This window comes from Mandrillus leucophaeus, unplaced genomic scaffold (assembly GCF_000951045.1).
Source record: "Mandrillus leucophaeus isolate KB7577 unplaced genomic scaffold, Mleu.le_1.0 Scaffold462, whole genome shotgun sequence".
Taxonomy (NCBI): Eukaryota; Metazoa; Chordata; class Mammalia; order Primates; family Cercopithecidae; genus Mandrillus; species Mandrillus leucophaeus.
In genome coordinates this window covers 2,663,287-2,687,817 of record NW_012104943.1, presented here as the reverse complement: position 1 = coordinate 2,687,817, position 24,531 = coordinate 2,663,287, and the positions used below count along the sequence as shown (strand labels likewise).

Sequence of the window (24,531 nt, the reverse complement as noted above, 5' to 3'; positions counted from 1 at the left end):
TTTGGCTAATCTTTGGTTTGAGAGTGGTGCTTGACCTTAGGCCAAGTGTTCATTCTTGGTCCACAGCACTATGTCCAGGATTGGGGTCACATATTATAAAAATAAACACTTGGTCCTGTCCTTTAAAGGGGTTTTAGAGTAGAGTCATACATAGATCCAAAAGCTTCTACCATGAAAAGTTCAGCATACTGTATGTATCTGGGAAGCATCACTGAGTAACATGAAAGAAGAAAAATTTAACACCCTAGGACTGTTTCTTTGCTTCCTGCCAATTTCAGTGGCCCAGTTCACCATGATTTAGAAAAGAAATTGTTAATTTAATCTCAAAATGAACATGTGACTGATATGTCATCAATATGAAATGAAGAAAAATTATGAATTATTTCTTACAATTACATATATAATATGTTACATGGTTTAAAATCTACCTTTATAGAGGCTAGGTGTAACTTGAGACTGCAAATTTTAAAAACACATGAAAGGATTGGAGGGAGTCTATGGAGAGCTAAGCAAATGATAAGAGGGAAAGAAAATAAAGTATGAGTTTCAATTTAAGGAAGATGGTAAGCTTATTTAGCCTGGAGAAGAGAAGACAGTAATGATGTGAGAATTTCCTCAAACATATGAAGGTGAAGCAGGGATATATTGAATTCATCTTTATTGTCTTGAAATAATATCCAGCAGAACATGGGTTTGAATAACATAAACTCAACCTTTCATTCAGACCGCAAAGCTATGTGTGGAGATATTCTTGAATTTGCTTAAGTAGAAGTATACATGTATCTGTAGAAGCAGAATGTGATACTATAGTCACAGGAGTATAAATTAGAGAACTTCGTTGAGATGGCCTTGAGCTCTGTGGGACTGAAGTCAGTTCTACGACACTTAGTAGAAATGAAAGACAAGTAAAGAAATTTTGTAATATTTTTTCTTGATGAACTATTCTAGGTATGGCTGAATGAATTGTGCTCTCCAAGGGACATTCAAAGAAGCAGCAGTAGTCACCAATCACTGAATTTTCTGTTGCAAAATGGAAATTATGAATTAAGGGTAAAAGCAAAGTTTTGCTCCACAATAAAGTGAGATTCTGAGTTACTGTGTAAGAAAAGAGAACTGTGTAAGATAAGAGAGGAAGAAGAGATGGGATTACGGGAATGAGGAAAGAATGTTGGAATTTTCAGTTAGAGAAATTAACAGATTTGCTTGTAAGTAGTGTGTGGTATGAGTCATCTTTCTCCTCTCCCAAAAAATTTCTCCATAAGAGCATCGCAAAATACCCATTTCTGGTTATTGCGTCACAAAATTGAATCTCTGCTAGGATGCATAGAAAATACTAACTATATGCTGGACAGGGTGGCTCACACCTGTAATCCCAGCTCTTTGGGAGGCTGAGGGGGGAGGATTGCTTGAGGCCAGGAGCCCAAAAATACTAAATATAGCCTCAGAATGGGATTGGATAAGAGCTGAGGTCACCTGTAGAAGGTATGCTATGCTCAGGTGACCTGTATCTGACTAAGTGTATTAACAGTAGACTAAGTAGACATTTCAATATGTTATCAGGACTAAGTAAAAATGTTGATTGGGTAGAAGAAAATCCAAGACTAGGATTCCAGAGTGACTAGGATTGTCACCTTAGGTGAAGCAAACAAATCTTTTATGCCTTTCTTTTTCAAATATGGGTAATGTATATATTCATCTATGTTGGGGTACAATAATGTATGATCACTTAAAAGAAAACACAGACATTTGCTATCAAAAGTTCTACCACCAAATAGTGAGAACTACTGAGAACTGAGTGAGTACTTGGCACTGTGGCATGATTGACCACTTTCTGTGATTCTTCAAATGTAGGCTGGGAATCCTGGGTGTCCTTTAAACTCATTCAGGGAGACTGTAAGGTCAAAACTACTTTTATAATAATAGTAAGACTTTATTTGCTATTTTCAATCTCATTATCTCATTAATGCTTGGTGGAGTTTTTTGGAGGCTACATGATGTGTGATATCTCAACAAATTGAATGCAGAAGCAGATATAAGAATCCAGCTTTTTAAGGCCAGATCTTAGATTTGCAAAAATGTAAAACAGTGCCACTTTTCTCACGATTTTTTTGAAATATATTTCATTAAAAATGTTATATATGTGTAATGGATTTATTGTTCTTATTTTAAAAGAATTGATAAATGTTTAAACATTTTTCGGTTTTAATTTCTAACATAGTAAATATTGATAGATATAACTCACACAAACAAAAGATTCTGGAGAGTCTTCCATTTTTAAGAGTATAATGGGGATCTGGAAGTGATCCATTACTTCACCTTGGCAAGGTAACTTTGCATAAGGTGATCTGAGCATATTCTAACTTTCCCTGATCCTTCCATGGTCTTATGGTGGGTGGTGGTATCCTCAGTGAGAATCTCTCTGAGAGTGCAAATCTTTGGGATCACTCTCAAACTGACACAAGATAAAGCTGAACTGTGTACTTGGTTCCCCAGGCAATGCTATCGCATCCAAGCCTCACAACATGTCTCATTCCTGTGCTGCAGGGAATCTCCAAGGTTACTCATCTCTGGGTCATGAGATCCATGGTATCTTAGGCTGCAGGAAGGGTCCTAAGAAAGATCTGGATCTGGTGACAAGGCCTGGTCCCACATCATTAGCAGTCTTCCTTTGTAAGTCTCTCAGCATATGCATAGTCAGAGTGCTCAAGTGTCAGCCTCAGAATAGTGAACTGTTACTGAAGCTCATGATGTGTGAGACATTGGTGGGGGCAATTTTCGTGTATTGAATCTCACCACACATTTATGAGTTTGATATAATTATTGCTCCAATTTTATATATAAGGAAACTAATGCAGACATTTAAGCAAATTTGCCCAAGTTCTCACAGCTAGAAAGTGGCAGGAGTAGGATACAAACATATGTACTCTGGCTCCAAGTTCTGTGGCATTACCCACTATATTGTATCACCTTCCTTATAGACTTGATGACTGTAATTTCCCCCTTAGCAATGTACTAGGAAGGGCAGGCAACCACTGTACCAAACAACCTAAAATTTACAAAAGACGAACATAAATGTTGTTCCTTTGTGTTCCACTGCAAAGTGGGTCGGTGAGCGCTCCATATGGTCACTTGAAAACCCAGAGTTCTTCCATCTTACGGCTTCATCCTTCTATAGGTCCTTGGAGTGATCTCTGTATAGATGGGGAAACAGAGAGCAGAAAACTGTACAACAGGAGTGTTTTGTGGGCCAAGCCAGCACTTCTGTCTATATTTCACAGTCTCAAATCACTCTTGTGGCCACATCCAACTGTGAGGGATGCTGGGAAATGTAGTCCACCTGCCCAGAAGTGGAAGAATTGAACAATTAACGGTATCTTCCTTTTTTTTTTTTTTCTTTTTTTTTTGTCGATGAGTACTCTGAAGAGTTTTCTGTTAATAATGTGGAGATTCCAGGAATATTGCCAAGGGCTGAGCTCACAGATCAACTGATACTTTAGAAGGTTTACCAGTAATTCTATATCTCTGACATGGAACAAGGCCACCAGGGGCCAGGTGTTCAAATACAAGTATATATGGGCCTATAGTTAACTATCAAAAATTTTAATATCATATTAATGCTAAGTAGCTCATATAACATTTTAATAAAAAATAGAAAAAGATTTACTTTCCTAAAGCACTTCATTGCTATGTTTGAGAAAATTTTCTGAGCAAATATACATATGTATAATTAACATGTGAATGGTGCCCTACAAAATTGTGCAATGTACATTCTGCACAACTGTATAAGAAGGGCCTCCCTTTATGCTGGCTGAGGACCCAACCACCTTAGTTCTTACAGTTTAGCCCAGGTTTCCAACTCTTTCTGTAATGTACCCAGAGAGCATAATTGAGTCATAGCTTGATTTTCTTATCTCTCTTTTTTTTTTTTATATTGTTTTTTAGATGGAGTCTCACTTGCTCTGTCACCCAGGCTGGATTACAGTGGTGTGATCTCAGCTCCAACCTCTGCCTCCCGGGTTCAAGCTATCTTCCTGCCTCAGCCTCCCAAATAGCTGGGATTACAGGCGTGTGCCAGTATGCCTGGCTAATTTTTATATTTTTAGTAGAGACGGGGTTTCACCATGTTGGCAAGCTGGTCTTGAACTCCTGGGCTCAAGTGATCCACCCACCTTGGCCTCCCAAAATTCTGAGATTACAGGCATGAGCCACTGCACCTGGCCTTGATTTTCTTCTGGGTTCCTTCCATTTGTTCCTTGCACTCTAGCATCTCTCTCCATTGCTTGACCTTAGTAGAAAAGAAAGAACTACATTTTCGACTTCTAGGTCTGATGAGGTTTCTCAACACACATTGTTGTTGAGTCTATAGCACTGTTCTATAGCAAGGTTTCTCAACATCAACACTATTGACAATTGAGTAGATCATTCTTTGTTGTGGGGCTATCTTGTATATTGTTGGGTGTTTCATAGCATCCCTGGTCTCTACCTATTAGAGTCCAGTAGCAACCCTTCTTACTTGTTGTGACAACCTTCTAAACTTCTTGGGTAAAAACACTCCTCTGATGGGGTGTTGTGTCAGTGCTACTTCGGTTAAAGCAGTGGAATCAATTCTTGGTTTGTGCTTTTCTTCATTCTCTACGCTCCCACCTTGGTCTCCCACCCCTGGGAATCACAGGAGCAGACGTGTCACTGCTATTCTGAAAGGAAACTCCAATGACTTCCCATTGCACTTAAGATATACACGATATCTTTCCAGTGGCCTGTGGGCCCTCTAACCTCCTCTTTGACCTCATGAGCTACCACTCTCCCCTATATTGCTTGCAATCCAGTTCCTGGTACATCCCATGACCCTTCCTTTCCTAGGGACTTTACACATACTAATCTCCCTTTCTGGAATGATCTTCCTGACCCAATTCCTCTTCCCTTAATTTCCACTTATCTTTCAGTGCTCACAGTTTATCACTTACTTAGCAAAACTTCCCCTAACACCATGTTCCTTGTAAGACAAGGTTTGGTCCTCAGTTAATCGCTAACAGAACATTCTGTACATTCTTTTATTAGCTCTTATAAAAGTTAAAAATATGTACACTATTAGATAACTAAATAAGTATTTTTTTTCTTGCACACTAGAAGGTAGGTTCTACAATGGGAGGACCCATTGGGGTTTCTTTATTCCCTAACATGTGGCAGACCAAATATCAAGGGCCTTTGAGATTTTGAAGGGCCTATTTCATAATTTGAGACCTGAGGAAAACAGATATTGGCCTCCAAAATACGAAAATAAGCTGTAAAATTAAAAGTAATTAATGTGTAATTAAATGTTTACAAAACTTAATGATATTACAATATGGCAATCAAGTGAATGAAACTCTATTCTTAAGTAGATGTATATGAATCAAATCACAAGAGCAAACTAAATATTTGATTCATAACAAAATTCAAAATTATAGATTTTATTAAAAATCTTTCAAATATTAATAGCAACAAAGTATATTTAATGTGTGATGAGTATGCATTTTAATATGCTGGATATAATGAGGGGAGGGTGGCAGAGCTCCAAAGTGGAGTGCCCCTGGAGTGTAAAATTGCTAGAAGTTACACCTGTGTGGCTCACCATGGTAGCCACAGCAACTTGTACAATGCCTTCCACTTAATAAATGCTCAATATATATTTATTGAATGAAAGAATGAGTAAATCCAGGAATGTGCTCTACTGCCAGTCCCACTGCTCATTTAATGTCTTCGTTGCATAGTACGTTTCCTAGCATGCAGATCAGCTGGGAACCTTTTCATCCTCATTTCCGTTGAGATACAGTGCCCTTTGAGAGCAGTCCCACTGACTGGGTTCTTAATTCACTGTGCAAGTGATGCCATGGCAATCTTGAGAGAATGCTTGGGGCCCCATAAGCTTTCTAAAAGCTTTCAGCTCTGCCAATAATTCCATACTGAGAGTCCAAAATTCTCCTCTGCTGTGTCAACACACTCTGATAAAGCTCTGATGTAGCTTTCGTTCGTGAGCCAATGTAGGTTGTGGTAATTTTCTGGAATAGTCTCCTGGAACCTGGACATCCTGAGATATAAGTCCCCTGGAATTAGGACACCCCTTATGTTTTCAAAAACTGAAATGAAACCACATCTGGAAGGGTTTCTGGAGGTGTTACAAGAAAGAAAGAATCTCATTATTGGCTGTTCTCAAATATACAAGAAACCCAGAAAATGATGCCCAACATTACTTTTCTCACCAAGCAATCTTTCCATCCTGACAGTCAGCCTCTGATGGGCAATTGGGAGTTTTCCTCTCCTTTTTCCTCTTTCCTCTTTCCTCTGAATTTTTTTTTTTTTTTTTTTTTTTTATCCCTGGTCCTTATCTGGAGCCTTTTTGGCAAGCACACTGGGGTCAGGTGGGTAGAGGCTGTCTTTCCTAGCTATGTTCTGGAAGGGATCCAATACATCCCTCCAGACAGAGTAAAGTCCTCCACAGGAATAGATTTACATCCTTTGGTTTCTTCAGAGTAGAACAACTATAAGATCAACTTTGGACTTGCTAACATTGACAGTCCCTTGTAACAAGAGTTCAAATGTTAGCTTTGGCAAACGCAAAAATTCCCTTCTTCTACGTTGAAGAGGGTAAGGATTGAATGAGATTAGGGGGACAGAAAGCTCTGCCCTGCTCACTGAATGGCCCTGAAGAATCTAGTTTAGTGACTCTTCTGTATTCCCCATGCTCCTATTCCCTCAGCTTTCTCTCATCTTACCTTCTGTTTTATTCTAGCCCATTCAACAAGATCCACTCAGTTAACCCATCCCGAGAGTCCAAGGGCGTCCCCAAGACCAAGAATGCATGAGAGAATTTACATCACTCCATATATCAGTCCCATAACAATTGAGATAACATTTTGCTTGATTACTTCTAGGCTATGGCAGACAGAGCCTCAGTAATAATACCTTGCAAGTATAACATGTCTGTAATTAGACTGTCCTGTAATTAGGGAGCTGACAACTTAGCCACAGCTTGTCACTAGCCAGTGACACAGCAAGAAACAGGAAGAACCATAGAGAAGGACATCTGTCTGCCGATTGATGGCAAGAATCCCAAGGAAAGCCAGAATGAATAGATAATAGTAATAGCAAAAAGCCATGGAGAAGAGAATACTACATTTCTTGGTTGGAGACAAAGCTGGTTCCTTGGGAAGAAAGGGATCATGAATCTCCCTCCATCTTCCTGCTCTGAGAGATAACTTATGAGAGGTAGATTTTAGTGTCTTACAAAGCCAGGCACACAGCTAAGGATGGATCTGAAGTTTTGGTAGTGACTGCAGGAAGGGTGAGAGAGAGGTCTCACATCATAGGCAGACTGGACTGATGCCTCACAAAAGAGCCCCCCTGAGTGGTTCTGAGCAGGGGAGGGAGCTTGATTTAATTAAATCAGCATTCTTCCTAGGGTACTAAGGAACAAGTAGACCAGTCATCCTTGTCATTCCCCTAAACCTGCCGCTTTTACTGAATTCCTTGAAGTCTAATTTGGTTTTTCCCTTCCATTACTATCTCTCATACTCAATAGACAAGCCTAGCCAACCATCCTAATTCCATCATGGCTATTCTGTTTTAGATGCCCCAGCCCTAGTTTGCATCATCGACATACATTCTCTCACCTGGTTGACCACTGAAAATATCCCCTTACTGGTTTCTGGCTCCAGGTTCTCTTCCTCTCCTTTATCCACCCATTGCTCTATTGATAAAGCTCAATTTCCTATTGTAACTGCCCCTACAAGTCTTTGTTCTGGAGTTGCTAATTGAACCCCATTGCCTACTAAAATGATAGGTCCATGGTGTGAAATTGAATACCTGATGTCAGAATTCATTTGTCCCTTATATCCTTAGTTTCTCTCCAACTCAGGGAATGTACTCCAGTTGAAATACGTGTTCATTCATGTTTTTATCTTCCTGTTTTCATCTTCACAACATTCGCTTTGTCTGGAATGGTCTTTCTTTCTGAATTCCCACCCATCCATTAGGTCTCCTGTATTAGTTCGTTCTCATGCTGCTATGAAAAAATACCTGAGACTGGGTAATTTATATATATAAAAAAAGAGGTTTAATTGACTCACAGTTCCACATGACTGAGGAGGCCTCAGAAAACTTATAATCATGGCAGAAGGGGGAAGCAAACACATCCTTCTTCACAAGACAGCAGGAGAGAGAAGTGCCAAGTAAAGGGGGAAAAACCCTTAAAAGACCATCAGATCTCATGAGAACTCACTATTACAAGAACAGCATGGGGTAACTGCTGCCATGATTCAATTACCTCCCACTGGGTCCCTCCCATCACATGTGGGGAATATGAGAATTACAATTCAAGATGAGATTTGGATGGGGACACAGTCAAACCATATCATTCTGCCCCTAGCCCCTCCCAAATCTCATGTCCTCACATTTCAAAACACAATCATGCCTTTCCAACAGTCCCCCGAAGTCTTAGCTCACTCCAGCATTAACCCAAGAATCCAAGTCCAAAATTTCATCTGAGACAAGGCAAGTCCCTTCTACCTATAAGCCTGTAAAATAAAAAACAAGTTAGTTACTTCCTAGATACAATGTAGGTACAGGCATTGGATATATACAGTCATTCTAAATGGGATAAATTGACCAAAACAAAGGGGTTACAGGCACCATGCAAGTCTGAAATCCAATAGAGAGCAGTCAATCATTAAACCTTAAAGTTCCAAAATGATCTCCTTTGATGCCATGTCTCATATCCAGGTCATGCCAATGCAAGATGTGGGCTCACAAGGCCTTGGGCAGCTCCACCCCTGTGGCTTTGCAGGGCACAGCCCCCTCCCAGCTGTTTCCACAGGTTGGCATTGTCTGTGGCATTTCCAGGTGCACAGTGCAAACTGTCGGTGGATCTACCATTCTGGGTTCTGGAGGACGGTGGCCCTCTTCTCACAGCTCCAACCCCACATTTCCCTTCTGCACAGCTGTAGCAGAGGTTCCCCGTGATGGCTCTGCCCATGAAGCAAGCTTCTGCCTGGACATTCTGGCATTTCCATACATACTCTGAAATCTGAGTAGAAGCTCCCAAACCTCAGTTTTTGACTTCTGTGCACCCACAGGCTCAGCACCATGTGTAAGCTGCCAAGGCTTGGAGCTTGCAACCTCTGAAGTAATGGCCTGAGCTATACCTTGACCCCTTTTAGCCATGGCTGGAGCTGAAACAGCTGGGATGCAGTGTGCCATGTCCTGAGGCTGCACAGAGCAGAGGGGCCTGGGACCCTACCCACGAAACCATTTTTCCCTCCTAGGCCTTTGGACCTGTCATGGAAGAAGCTACCATGAAGGTCTCTAACATGCCCTGGAGACAGTTTCCCCATTGTTTTGGTGATTAACATTTGGCTCCTCATTACTTATGTAAATTTCTGCAGTGGGCTTGAATTTCTCTGCAGAAAATAGGTTTTGCTTTTTATATCACGTTGTCAGGCTGCAAATTTTCTATCACATTGTCAGGCTACAAATGCTCTGCTTCCCTTTTAAACATAAATTCTAATTCCAAATTATGTGTTTGTGAATGCGTGAAACTGAAAGCTTTTGAGAGCACCCAAGTCACCTCTTGAATTCCTTGCCGCTTAGAAATTTCTTCTGCCAGATACCCTAAATCATCTCTCTCAGTGTCAAAGTTCCACAGATCCCTAGGACAGGGGCAAAATGCTGCCAGTTTATTTGCTATAGCATAGCAAGAGTCACCTTTATTCCAGCTCCCAACAAGTTCCTCATCTCCATCGGAGACTACCTCAGCCTGGACTTCATTGTCCATATCACTATCAGCATTTTGGTCAAAGCCATTCAACAAGTTTCTAGGAAGTTCCAAACTTTCCTACATCTTCCTGTCTTCTTCTGAGCCCTCCAAACTGTTCCAATCTCTGCCTGTTACCCAGTTCCAAAATCGCTTCCACATTTTTGGGTATCTTTATAGCAGCACCCTCCTATCTGTGGTAACAATTTACTGTATTAGTCCATTCTCATGCAGCTATGAAGAAATACCCAAGACTGGGTAATTTATAAAGAAAAGAGATTTAATTGACTCACAATTCTTCATGGTTGGGGAGGCCTCAGGAAACTTACAATCATGGCAGAGGGGGAAGCAAACAATCCCTCTTCACAAGGCAGAAGGAGAGAGAAGTGCCAAGCAAAGGGGGGAAAGCCCCTTATAAGACCATCAGATCTCATGAGAATTCACTATCATGAGAACAGCATGGGGTTAACTGCCCCCATGATTCAATCACCTCCCACCAGGTCCCTCCCATGACACAGGATTATGAGAACTACAATTCAAGATTAGATTTGGGTGGGAACACATCCAAACTATATCAGCTCTCCTTCTTCGGGAGACTTCTCCTGTGTCCCAGCCCCATATAGCTCCCTCCTTTGAACAACCTTCATGGCTACCCATCCTCTTATCTCCACCTCTCACAGTTTGCTGAGGCCAATGGACATTGGGCTGAGTGAGGTAGCTCTGCTATAGTTGAAAACTCAGTAAATTGGAAATTAGGATACATGTGTTTGAGGACTTCTACTTCCAGTTTTCTGGCTGTGTGGTCTCTAACAAATCATTTAACTCCCTAGGACCTCAGGATTATTATTTGTAAATTGGAGACAATAATTCCTGCCCCATAGGATTGTTGTAAAGCCTGAGATGACATGTGCAGAAACCTTTCTAAACTTCAAAGCATTATACCAATGTGGGGCATCATAATGATTATCTATCTTATACTCTGTTTACATAGTTGCCTTATTAAATCTCTTTATAGGTCTTTAAGAAATAATTTTATGCCATCCTCCCACAACTAATTGTTAACCCCCTGCATCAATTAGGCATGCATTCAGCTGCAAGTAACAAAATACTTAATTATATTTGGCTTAAATGGAAAAAGGGAGAGAGGGAGGGAGGGAGGGAGAGAGAGAGAGAGAGAGAGAGAAGGTAGAGGTGTAAGGTGGTGGGGACAGAGATTTAATTATCTCATAACATGAAAATTTGAAGGCCAGCATTCTAAGTTGGTTCTATGACTTGACAATATCTTCCAGGACCAAGCCCCTCTGGCCTCTACCCCACTGTTCTCAACATCTTGACTTTTGATTTTCATGCCTGTTGCCTCACGGTTGCAAGATGATAGATATAGCTTAAGGCTTGATGACCTCATTTAGAGACAGGAAGCAGTGAAGAGGGAACTACTGGATGCTGGATGGGAGGTGGGTTCTCAGGTGGTCTTGAGAAGGAACTTCATTTCCACATGAAAAGAGTAGGCACCAATGTCTGCTACAGCCCTTGAGGACAGGAGTCAAGTCTTCATCTTGATTCCCTCTCCACAATGCCTAGTATATAGTAGATGGCATATGGTAGATGTTCAATAAATATTAATTGAATGAATTAATAAGTAAAATAATAAATTAATTTATGAATGAGACTTCAAAAACCTGGAATAACTGGTCTCAAGTCTGCCGTTTTTGTACATACATCTTCCTTAAAGTTCACCCTCATAATAGTCTTCAGGACTAGAGCAATTTATCCATCAAGCAGAAGTGCTGTTATTCAACGTGATTTGATTAGTTTTTGTCTAGTCGGGGGGCCAAGGTGAAGGAACATTATGTCAGAAAGACAGCATAAAAGTGATTCTGGATCTGAGAGGTTTAAAATGAGTTTGAAATATTAAAATATGTCTCAGACAAATATGAGGCTTTGTAGGTTTTTTGAATGTTGCATAAGAATTCAAAATATTGTTACAGGGTATGTCACATTAAGAATTCATAGTCTGAAAATTATACACTGGCAGAATCTTTTAAATGACCTCCTCCTCGTGCCTTTCCATACCTCATCAGACAAGAGGAGATTCAGTGGGAAAGCAGTAATTATAATCCTACATTGGCAGACTTTTTGCCTGAGCAAAACGGGTGAGAGAGGGTGGGGATAAAGAAAGAAAGGAAGTTAAGTGACCTAATAAGGCCCAGGGGAAGGCCCATATAGCAAACGTGGTTCTTAACCTTGAATAAAGGTCAGCTTCTGAGGGGCTGAGCTAATCATTGTGTATTTTATAGATATACAGTTGACTGGTAAAAGTTTCTGATATTGAATTTGTTCCTGTAGAACCTAGTCTTCTTGATTACAGAATTACCAATGTAGATGGAATCTCAAAATATTATACATCTCTTGGCCCTTAGGAAGATTCACTTGTGTATGTGCATTGCATCAGAAGGGGAAGAAAATGAGAACAGGACATTTCCTGTTCTTTCTTATGCTCCATATGGCATTTTAAATTTTTGAATCTCCTTTAGGACAATCAAATATGAGAGGAAAAAAAACCTGAATTATATTGGTAGAATTTGAGACATTTTTATTCCACAAGTCTATATTCAAAATTTCCCCTCATGATACTAGATGAATCCCCAGGAAACAATGCTTCTTGTAATAATCCTCATATTTAGTAAGAATTATTGTCATCACTTAGCTTTTCTGGTCTCACTTTTTGTCATCTCTGAAATGGGATGATAATAGCTTTTTTCTCTAACTTACAGGGTTATTTCAAGGTATAAAGGAACTAAAACATTTAGAAAATGCAAAACTTACAAATGTACAATAATGATTCATCTCTTTATTGAATACTGATGAAAACAATAATATTTAAAACCAACTTCTCTGGCTTTCCAACTCCTAGTCCCTCTCCCAGACTATAGAATATTAAGACATGCACACAAGGTGAAAGGTAGCAAAGGAAGGGACAATGGGGGAAGCAGGGAGAGCAGCTAGTAGGCCATTGCAATTATCCAGGAAAGAGACAATGGAGGCTTGGATGTAAGTGGTTGTGGTGGAGTTGGGAGGATATATAAATAATGTGGATCTATTTTGGAGGTAAATCTGAATGATTTGATAATCGGTTTTAGGTGAGATTTAGGAGGAAAAAAAAGTTAAAAGGCCCCTGGATTTTGAAGCTAAGCAACTAAAAGGATGAAATTGGCATTACCAGAGATGGAAAAGACTGTAGGCAGGAGTCTTCTCTATGAGAATTAGTTTTAGGCTATGTTAACTTCAAGGTGCCTGTTAAACACTAGATGGAGATGTTGAGTGGGTGGTCTGGAGTTGATGAATCTAGGCCAGAGATAGAAATGTGGAATTTGTCAGCATATAGATAACATTAAGCATCATAAAACTCAATGTTGTCACCTAGGAAGTAAGCATAGATACTCAAAGAGAAGAAACTGTAGCCAAACCCTGGGACATCCCAATGTTTCAAGGTTGGCAAGTTGAGATACAGTGACAGAAGAGTAACAAAAAAGATATTGAGAAGAAGCAAACAGCAAGGAAGTAAGAAAACCAGGAGAGTGTGGAGTCCCCAAAGACATGTGAAAAAAATGTTTCAAGGAAGAGGGAATGGTCAGCTGTGTTGATAAGGACTGAGCAATGGCTGTTGTATTCAGCTACGTGGAGTCCCTAGTTACAATGACAAGAACAGTTTTAATGTAGGGTGATTGTAAGGGTAAAAAGAAAAGCATCATGTTTGAATGCACATAGGAATGGTCCAACAGTTTGATAAAAACAAACAAACCAAAAATACACTGATACAGGAAAAAGACACAGTAAGTGCTAGATTAAGGGCCTTGAGCAGGCAAGAGAGAGGAGAATCACAGGAGGGTCAGCTTTCAGAGCACTGGAGTTCATTAAAAGGAACAGGAAGAGCCGGGTGCAGTGGCTCATGCCTGTAATCCCAGCACTTTGGGAGGCCGAGGCGGGCAGATCACGAGGTCAGGAGATCGAGACCATCCTGGCTAACACAGTGAAATCCCCATCTCTACTAAAAACACAAAAAATTAGCCAGGCGTGGTGGCGGGTGCCTGTAATCCCAGCTCCTTGGGAGGCTGAGGCAGGAGAATGGTGTGAACCCGGGAGGCGGAGCTTGCAGTGAGCCGAGATGGTGCCACTGTACTCCAGCCTGGGCGAGAGTGTGAGACTCTGTCTCAAAAAAAAAAAAAAAAAAAAGGAACAGGAGGAAAGGCAGAATACTTTAGCCAGATGGAGGTAAAACCCTTCTGGTTTCTAAAAATTATTTTATTTTATTTGGTTTTATTTTTTAGAGATGAGATCTCACTATGTTACCCAGGCTGGTCTCAAACTCCTGGTAACAAGCAATTTTCCCACTTCAGCCTTCCAAAGTGTTGGGATTTCAGGCCTGAGCCACTGCACCCAGCCAAACCCTTCTGGTTTTTGTATGTTCTATATCTAGGGAAGGGAAGCAGGGCACTTCTTTTCTTTTCTTTATTTTTTTCATATAGGGTCTCACTCTGTTCCCCAGGCTGGAGTGCAGTAGCATAATCAGAGCTCAATGCAGCCTCAACGTCCTGGGCTCAAGTGATCCTCCCACCTCAGCCTCCCAAACTGCTGGGATTACAGGCATGAGCCACCATGCCTGACCAAACCAGGGTATTTCGTAAATAATAAAAATAAATGAGTTTTTCCCTTATTCCTCTCTTTCCCCACCTCTTACATCTAACCCATCAACTGTTCCTGTTCAAAACATATCTTAAGCCTGGCTACTTTTCACCACCTCCTTGTCATGTCCTCTCTGAGCTGCTGCCAGCCCTTGTCTGGATTCTTGCAACAGGCTCCTAAATCAGTAATTTCCCTGCCCTCACACTCACTTCCTCAAGAGTGGTCATTCAAAACATAAGTCAGATTTGGCCACTTCCATGCTAAAAATCCTCACATGGCTTCCCATCTCATTATACCAGCCAGACAGCTGACACTGGCCTACTGTACCCCATGTGATCTCACCTTTCTTGCCCCTGCAAATTCACTCACTCTCACTTCATTTAATGCATTACTCTTCAGTCACACTGGCTGCCTTCTGATTCTTCAAACATACAATCATTGTTCCTGCCTCAAGGACTACATCCTTGTTTTATCCTTGCCGTTCCTTTTGCATGGAATACTCTCCCATATGAATTTTGTGTGGCAGCCTCTATAGCCTCCATGAGATTCTTCATATCTGTTTAAATGTTACCTCCTTATAGAAGTCTTCCTGAACCACTGAATAACAAATAGCCACCTAGCCACTCCCTTTCTATCAGAAGAATTTTAATTCTCTGCACATTGCTATCTGCTATTTTCTTGTTGACTGCAATTTCTGATTTTGTTGTTTATCATCTACCTCCTCTTTATAAGTTCTATGAGAGCAGAAACTTGCCTCGTTGCCTAGTCTACTTCCCAGTGCCTACAATGGTGCCTGGTACATGGGAGACACTCCATGAATATTTGCTGATTGAATGAATACCTTGCTGTTATTTATTTACTTCTGTTTTCAGGACTGAGACCAGATGGTCGAGATGCTACAGTCCAGCTGAGAAATGCTTGGGGCTCTCTCTACTGTAACTTGCAGCAAAAGAACCCTCAGCTGCCAACCTATATGGAACATCTGGCCCAATAGCAGATTCCTAACACCAGCTTTAGATAAGGCCTTAACAATGATGAAGAAGTTCCTCACACTTCCCCCTGATAATCCCCTGGGGCATAAAAGATATTACAGCTTAGGGCTTTAGTAACTGCCCAGGCAACAAAGTGTTTGATTTTTAGGCAAAAGCGCCCACCTCTGATTAATCCAAGCAAATGTTGGGCCTCCTAAATAGTCATTTTATAGGCTGAAACTTTTCCTACCAGTACTGCCAAGGCTGCAGACAGCTGTGGAAATCCTTCTAGAGCTAACATTCATGTGCCTCAACTCATATGTAGCCAACTGTAAACTGGTGCCAACTTCAAGTGCTCATTTTGTGTAAGGTAAAGATGTATTATTTCCATTTTACAGCTGAGGAAACTGAGTCTCAGAGAAGTTATAGGACTTGCTCTGGATCTGGGGACCCTGAATCTTTTATTCATGAGTACTTTCAACAGTGTTTGAAAGTGTCTGGTTTTCAGAAATGACCAAAGGTCACTTGAACCTAAGTGAAGCAAATTAAGTAGATTAAGTTTCCAACTAGTAAACCCCTACAAGATCTAGAAGGGGCCTTAGAGATTATCCAGGTTAATATGAAAACTTCAGAAAACCACATATGTACTCAGGATCCCACTTTTTTGGCTTTTATTTGTTTTAGGCAGATCTAGTTCATGCTAGGCAAACCTATCCTAACCTCTGCAGCACACACCTGGCACAGAGAGGGGACAGAGCTGAGAGACCAACTACTCCAATCTCCGCCCTTCTGCCAAGATGGCTTAAAGATATAAACACTCTGTGTTAGCATGTTTCAAGGGAGCAGCTTTTTCCATTGCTATATTAATGAGAAACAAAGGAGGAGGGGTGGAATCTCTTTGTTTTAGAAAACAATATCAATCCATTAGAAAACATACTAGATAATTACTATATGAGAGATGTGTAAAGACCTGGGGAAGTCAGTCATTTCCCTTGGTAGCTATTATGCTGTGGAGAGATGGCATCTGCACCATTCATAACTGTAGTGTACAAATTGGCACAGGGAGAAGGCCAACAGCAAGCTGTTCCAGGTAGACCAGATGTCTCGAAGGGAGGCTGTCTCTCTAGAAGTAAACACAATGTCTATTTCCTGTCACTTTCACTGTTGAATAATTAGCTATTTGGTATCTGGAATAATTATTGATAAATAGGGTAATCCTTTTAAAAAGAGCATCCCAACTGTTCTGTTCTCAGAAGGAAGAACTTTTTCAAAACACATTCTCCAAAGGCACTGTTTTTATCCCCTTTTCCCAATCATGAGCTGGTTTTGTGCTGCCAGATGTTGACTCAGAGATGAGGGAACATGTCAGTGGCCACTCTCTTGGGGGAAAGGTAGAAAAGGTGAAGGGGGAAAATAACTGGAGAATCTAAGAAGGCCTTTGTTGCCATCATTAACAGTCTGTCCAAAGGAGGTTGAAGGATGCTGGGGAAGTAGATGGGTGGGGAGAGAGACAGACGTAAGCCATGAAGTCATACAGAGATCAGTACTCACTGGGGATGCTTGGCCAGCTTTGGTTGGGCTGTGAATCCAATGGGCATACGATTTGTTCATTCGACAAATATTTCTTAAGTTCCTTCTACATCTGGGGAAGTGGTCTAGGCATTTGGGATCCATCAGTGAAAAACAAAAACAAAACAAAAATCCCAGCCCTTGTGGAGCTCCAGTGGGAGATTCAGACCAAAAACAAAAAAAAAAAAAAAAAAAAAAGGAAAGAAATCCTAAAGATAAAAATAAATTATATAGTGTGCTAGTGGGTGATAAGTGCTATGGAAACAAGAAAAAAGAATAAAACAGTTAATAGGCACTTGGAGTCCAGGATGTGAGAGCCTTTTGCAATTTTAAATAGGCTTTTTAGAGGGGGATTTTTGGAAGTGGTATTGGTGCATAGATTTGACAGGGTGGAGAAGTCAGCCATGCAGATATTCCTGGAAAGAGCATTACAGGCTGAGGGAACAACCATTGCAAAGATCCTAAAGGGGGAAGATTACCTGTAGAGTTTGAAGAACAGCAAGGAGGCCAAAATTTCTGGAGCCCAGTGAGTGTACGTGTGTGTGAGGGAGGGGGGCCTCGGGGTGGGGGATGAGGAGGGACGGGGGAAAAAGGGGAGAGGGAAGTGGGCAGTAATAGTTGAGGTAAGAAAGATCAAAGGATAAGGGATGTAGGGTCTTGTTGGTCCTAGCAGGAGCGCAACTTCAGCTTGACGAGAATGCAGAGCTTTTGCATAGTTTACATCAGACAAGTAACATTATGTGATCTACGTTAAAAAACACACAGACACACACACACATTTTTGTCTGGTATGTTGAGAATAGATTATGGCATAAAAATAAAAGATTTCTCTTCTAAACATATTGCCTTACTTATATGACAGGGTTGCTATGAGACTCTAATGCAAAAAAAAAATGCTTTAAAAATTATAAAGCATAGTGCAGATCCAAACTATAATTATTTTACAAACAACAGAGTTCAAAAGCCAAGATCCCTCCCACCTCTTCTGATCCTTGAGTAGTAACTGCGTTCATGCAATTAAACTAGCCTATTTAAAATAAGCTGCAGGAAAATTGATAACTATGTATTCAAAAAAATATAATTTTATGCCTGAGTTTTAAGTCAGATTTTGCAGATTGCTATTTATTTTATGTTCAGTTTTTGAAATAAATGCTTAAAAAAAACGCGTTAGTACTAGGCTTGAATATTGAAGACTTTAAATATAACAACAGACCAGGAGAGGAGCAGAAGTGTGGGAACTTTAAACCCATTTCTTACTTAATCCCCTCGGAGAGCTAGACTGGAACACTGACTGGATCTTCCAACATTTCTGGGGGTGCTCTCTGTTCTTTGCAGTGGCCCTGCCGCCAGGTGAACGCTGCTGGTGGGAGAGCACACACTTAGTGCGGCCAGCTGACCTTCACAGTCTGGGGGGAAATTTTAAAGGATTGTGGACAAGAGGCCTTGAGACTCCAAGAGGAAGAAGAAAAAGGGGCCCAATGAAGCCTGAGCTTCCCAGGAGGTAGAACTGAGTTAATGAACAGGGCTGATTATCCAAGGTAATCATGTAAAAGAGAAGGCTAGGAGGAGTTCTAGATGGCTGCAACTTGGAGTTTACTCTGCCTAAGGTGAGTGTTTATGTTTCTGTGTTTTTGCTTCTCAGGCAAGGTTTTGTTAGGTTTTGTTTTGTTTTTTTTCTTCCTTGTTCCCTTCTCCCACCGCTCAGTTTGCAAAAGCAGCTCGCTCTGCGTGCCAGACCCCATTCTAATCCTTCTCTTCCCTTAGATTCCGAGCCCGGTTAGAATTAGCCTCTGCATCACGGGCTCCTGGGACCTTCTGCTCTATGCTCCTGGAGGAGGGAGCAGCTGTGTTCATCCCCCTACCCGCAAATGCCTCCGGTTCTTATTTGGCTGACACTCCCGCGGTGCTGCTGTCCAAAGACACACCTTCCCAGCCAGCCCAGTGGTCACGTCTCGCCCCAGCGGTTCGGGAGAAGCAGTGGGAACTCTGCGCTCCCCCAATCGAGCCCGCTGCGCCGGGCATCTCCCTTCCCTTCCCCTTGACAAACGACCCAGCCTCTATCATCCCTGCTCCTTCCGATCGCTAGTTTTGTTTACGGAGCAAACCGAGGCTTTGGGCAACCTGCGGTTGCACGGTTCTCCTTCGGCTTGGGGAGGGAGGGGTAGCGTTCACAGTTCTCCAGTGTGCCATAGACTGTTAGACCAGATCCTTCAGATCTGGAGGCACACGCAGTGGGTGACAGGAGAGTGCCCCCTCCCCCTGGGCTGGTGGGGGTGGGGAGAGGAGCAGGGACTCGGCTTGGAGAAGGAGGCAGGGAGGCAGCTGCAGTGCTGCGAGGGGTGCGTGCGCGTGTGCCCAGCTCGCCTGCTGTCTCCCGTCTCCCGGCTCCGTCTGCGCTCCTTGGTGCGCGGGGCACGGGGGTCCGAGGGCCGGGAAGCCAGAGCAGCGCCTCTCGTCCGGGCCTCGCTTTCTCTAGACGCCCGGCAGTCCCCGGGGCCAGAGCGCACGGGGCGGGGCGCGAGACCCGGGCCGCGCTCCCAGCCCCCGCCTCTTGCGCCCTGCCTGGCTCCCTCTCCATTGAGTTTTCCTGCCGCGGGTGCTCATCAATGGTCCTGCTCGGGGATGCACACGCAGCTCGCGGCCGGAGGGTGGTAGCAGCCGCCGCCTCCAGGTGCAGGTTCTCTCCGGCCCCCGCCGCCACCCGCTGTCGCCGCGACTGGAGCCCCGGGCGCACTGAGGTCTTGGCCATGGGGCTGCGGAGGCTGCTGTTGTTGCTGGCGTGAGAAGGGGCGACGGAGTTGTCGCGCTCGGGGGTCCCCAGCTGCCTGCATGGATGTCTTCAGCTTTGTGAAGATTGCAAAGCTTTCGAGGTAGGGGCTGCGCGGGTTCCGTTTGCACCTAGGGCCGCTGCCGCGGGCAACTTGGTGCCTTATTTTTCGGGAGGCTGGGTAGAGGCAAAAGCCGGAAAGCGCGACGGGGCTTAAGACTGAAACGAAGTGGCCGGGGGCTGCCACATTCAACTTATTTCTCACTGGCTGCTGAGGCTTGTGTAGCCACAGGTGTAGACCACACACAGAGAGGTACATACATGCCCTCACCAACACACCGATATTCACAACCATTTGTTTTCCCTAAGGAAAAGCCCCAGTGGTGCTTGGGGTCCCATGTATCATTCAGGGCTAAGAGAAGGTGGTTGTAATTGCTACTGCTAGGGAAACCCAGAAGTGCTTGGAGCTTGGGTGCCTGCCTTCCAAGCTGCAGAGACCAAAAGTGCCGCCTTCCCCCCACTCCTAAATTACACCTCCACACCTCCACAGAGTTAGCGCCTAGGTTGACCAGGTGCTCCCAATGGTAACCTAAATGATGAGGTCATGGAGATAGAAGAGAAAGACTTTCAGCCTTTTTCTTTGTGTGTGTGTGTGACTATATTCTTAAGCCTCGAAAGATTTAGAAATTTTCTTCTAAGTGGCCATGTTGTTAAAACAGTAGCTAAAACTAAATCATCGATTCGGATATTTTTGCGTAGTACTGATAAAGGAGGAACATTTCCACGCTTGGGCCGCCTAGGTGTTGCCTGGCCAGAGCACTCCTCGAGGTCTTCTGCCTGCTTATGCTTCCAAAGTGTTCATTTGAGCCACAGAGTAAGGTCTGTGCTTCTTGCTATGTGACATTAACTGGGAAGAGCCCGATAGGAGCAGTCTTAGAAAACCATGCCCAACCTTCTCTGCCCCTGGAGCTCTTTATAGCAGCTACCACCAGGACGTAGGAGGTAGACAGTTGGGTTTTTCCAGGATGTAGCTTAAAAACTTACTTGCAATATGGACAGAACAATCCCAGGTTTTCCTTCAGTCCTGAGTGTCGGAGTGAGATGTGTTGATTGCATCAGGCAGGGATGAGCAGCTTCCAATTGTCCGAGGTAGAAACGTATGTTGACTTTGCTTTGTTAAATTACATTTAGACCACTTCAGAAAGGTTATGTTTGGATGTTGCCATTCTCTCTGACATCTACAGTCTTTGTTCTGCCTGCCCATCTCCACCTTCCCTTTCTACTAACATGGGCCGTCTTCATGCCACTAGCAGATTTTCCCAGGGAGAAAGGCCCAGTGCAACTTACTCTAAGTAGACTGGAGATACACCGTTGATAGGTCTTAGAGCAGCTCAGGAAGAGGTGTTGTCCTACAGATCGGAAGACTGATGTGTTAAGCAGTGGATGATTGTGGTGTGGCAAATTATTTGCTTTCAAGCTGATCTCATAGAGGGCCATTGCTTCACACCACTATTCTATTAACTTCCTGCATGCTTCTGCCTAGGGCTAGTTTCTATACAGCTGTCAAATAATGAACCATGGTTGGGAAGCAGCTGTGGGCAAGTTTAGAGACTGAGTGGAACCCTCTGTGTGATGGACAGAGCTACTGCTAAAGGGAAAGGGAAGTTCAACCAATAGTATAGTTCAAAGTAACCAGGATACTTTTTGGTGGCCTCAGATGCTAAAAACAGTTTAACAAAACATCTAGAGCCTTGGTTTAGTCCTTAAACTTAGGAACTTCGGAGAGGACAGTGTCATGTGTCAGTGAAAAGATGTTTCATATTCTTTTTACTAAATTCTAGGATGCCTACATGATATTCACAAATCTGAGTTTTTGCAAAACTCAAGCAAGGTTGTGGGGAGAGTGGTATCTTATTTAAAAGAGAGTTTAAAATTTAGTAAATGAATGTGAGTTTCACTTTCTATCCTTAATGTGATCCAGTAGAGTGTTTATTCTAAAGACAGAAGGTGCAAATGTTCTGAGCTGATGTGCCGATTAAGAAATCTTCCATCCATATAATTCTTCTTTTTCCTTAGTGTGAGCTCAAGGATGGTCCCCAAGCTGAGATAGAAATACCTTTAGAGGGTCATCAGCACGTAAAAACACATGTTTGCAGTTGCTTGTTTCTGCCTTGGGAGGAAGAAAGTCTTGTATGCGTTTTAAACACTGTTACAGAAATCAAGTTCTTTTCTCAAAGGTGAAGTATAAAAGTGCTTATACTGCAGGATTTTCCTGATTTCAGAATGGATAATCTTCCTAAAGGATTTAGCTTTGATCAGCATGGTTACTTGAGTGCTTAAAATTCTCTTGGTTTAGAGGCAAACACATGTAGTTACCCTGGGTCCTGGCCTTGCCTTTGGTTCCTACAAACTCGAGTTTCTAAATGTTAATTCAGAAGGCATATCTTGGAAGTGATATTTGCTTAGTGTCCTATCTGTGAGTACAGACAGTGTAATTACAGAGAATTCCAAGAGAATATTAATCGACACTGGAATAAATAAATTGCATATTTTGACTTTTTAGAGTGTCTACATTTAACTATTTGTTTCCAGACTCTATGCCCTTTTAATCGTGGGAAAAATCAGAATTCACATTGCCCCTCAATAACCCATTACCATTAAAACAAATTGCTGCCAAGTGTTAGAATTCCTGGCAAGTAGTTGGGACCCTTTACATCATCAGTAAGAGTTATGACCCTTGATTGCATCCTTCGTGGGTGGCACAGCGTGTCATGGTTCTATCTGAAGATGGTTTTTTCCGTTCTTCTAATTTTCTGGTTCTTAAACTGCTTGATAGTTTACATGCAGTTTTACTTCACTGTTTCCTTGGTAACAGTTCTATATCATTTTCCATCCTTGTAGATGAGAGCATTACAGATGATTGCTTTATAAACCAGTAATAGTATAAAAACAGGCATATATTTTTATTGTTACTGCTCTTTGCATTGACTATTTTATTTGTAAAGCAGATGCACTCTTTCAAATGTTTATAGAAGAATGCAGCCCGGTAGAAAAACATATGATTATGCCCCTTTTGCCTGAGGGAGATGATTTGAGATCCAAAACTCATAGGGATGTTATTAAATTGAGTGATATGTTCATAGAGTCCCTGATTTGACTTCTTTTCTTTAAGCAAAATGGTAGACTTGATGATAATGATTGAGTCCCCACTGTTGATATGATGATTTCTTACAGTAGTAGGTAAATTTGGGGGATGCTTTATTTTGCATTTTCTTGTAGTTGCATGGGTTATTTTGTGGTATATAGCAGTGACTAATATCTGTCATAGTAAAGAATACTAATTTTCTTACAAGTATCTTATATTTGAGGAAAAATATAAAATACATATGTATAATTTCCTTAGATTTTTATGTCAAATCCATTTAGATACTACTAAACTTCTGTCTTTTACCTTTATCTTATTCAGAATTAAATATTTTCCAGGGAAAAGGGGAAGTTAAAGAAGTAGTGCAAAAGGTCAGAGTTTTCCCGTATCTGCTATTTTTACTGAGTAATTGTATTAATATTGCTGATAATAGTGAGCTCTGGAGGCTAGCAATGAAAAACCCCCAAAGACTCTGGATTTGAATTTTATTAAAAATGCTACTTGCTCATCTTCTGAGTCCTTTCTAAGTTCTGCTGATTTTTGTGGCTGTCAGGAGGTGAAATGATGAACAGTTTCATAACAGAACTAGATTCCTGTTTTAGGAATATTTAACTCTAGTTTCCCAAGGGTTGCTAGTTTGAAGCTGTGAAAGTCTAGTCGCTCACAGTTCTGGGAAGAAGGCGTCTAGGTCAGGCTTTGTTCCATTCCAAGTATCTCTCTCTCTTTCTCTCTCTCTCTCTCTCTCTCTCTCTCTCTCTCATTGTCTGGGGCAAGCAAGTTTTACCTTCTTGCTATCAGAACTTGGTACAGACTGACAGCTGCAGTGAAACTTACTTGTACTTTAAATGCATGACCTGGAAAGTCTCACTTTCTGCTTATGGTCCTTCCAGCTGTTCATTCTCTCCCTTTACATACACATACACTGTTCAACTTTAGTCTTTTTTATTTCATTTGAGGTTAACCATGGAAGTTTAGCTGTAAGAGAATGTACATTATTGGTGAACTAGAAATGTATCTTTAAGGAATGAACTTGAAACCACTGGTTTCACACTTGGCTCAGTAAGAAAACTCAAGACCGTTTAAAACCTTTGTTGAAGCATACCATCCTGAAATCTACCACCATTACCATCAAATGATCTTGAATCTTGAAAGCTAATCATAGCAGGAAAAGAACATCATGAATAGGCTAAAACAGGGGTTGGCACATTGTGGCCTATGAGCCAAATCTGGCTTGCTGACTGTTATGGCATAGCCTGTGAGCAAAATATAGTTTCTTTATTTTCAAATGGTTCAAAAATATCAAAAAAAGAATAATATGAAATTAAAATTTCAGTGTCCATAAACAAAGTTTTATTGGAACACGTGTCCATTCATGTATGTATTATCTATGGCTGCATTTGCCTGACAACAGCAAAGTTGAATAGATGCCACAGAGACCTTATGGCCCACAAAGCCTAAAATGTTTACTCTCTGGCTCTTTACAGAAAAAGTTAACTGACCCCTGCCTGGGTTAAACAATGCCTTTTCCTGTTTTCTCTTCTTTATCATTATCAGCACACATGTGGGCACACGCATGTCAAATTGAGTATATTATAATAAATACTTGAAT

General features: G+C 41.8%; 1 protein-coding gene across 3 annotated transcripts in view; it reads left to right on the top strand.

The window, feature by feature from the left end:
• FRMPD4 (FERM and PDZ domain containing 4) overlaps positions 1–24,531 on the top strand; it is an 860,788-nt gene that overhangs the window by 241,813 nt on the left and 594,444 nt on the right. Inside the window, exon 1 of one of the 3 annotated variants that reach the window (XM_011994863.1) lies at positions 19,324–19,880. The exons of 1 other annotated variant lie outside the window; for it this stretch is intronic. In XM_011994863.1, the coding sequence (XP_011850253.1) occupies positions 19,840–19,880 (41 nt within the window). In that variant the 5' untranslated portion in view covers positions 19,324–19,839. Of the gene's footprint in view, positions 1–19,323; positions 19,881–24,531 lie in introns of those variants that run through there. One more of the 3 variants, XM_011994865.1, reaches the window with a different exon arrangement.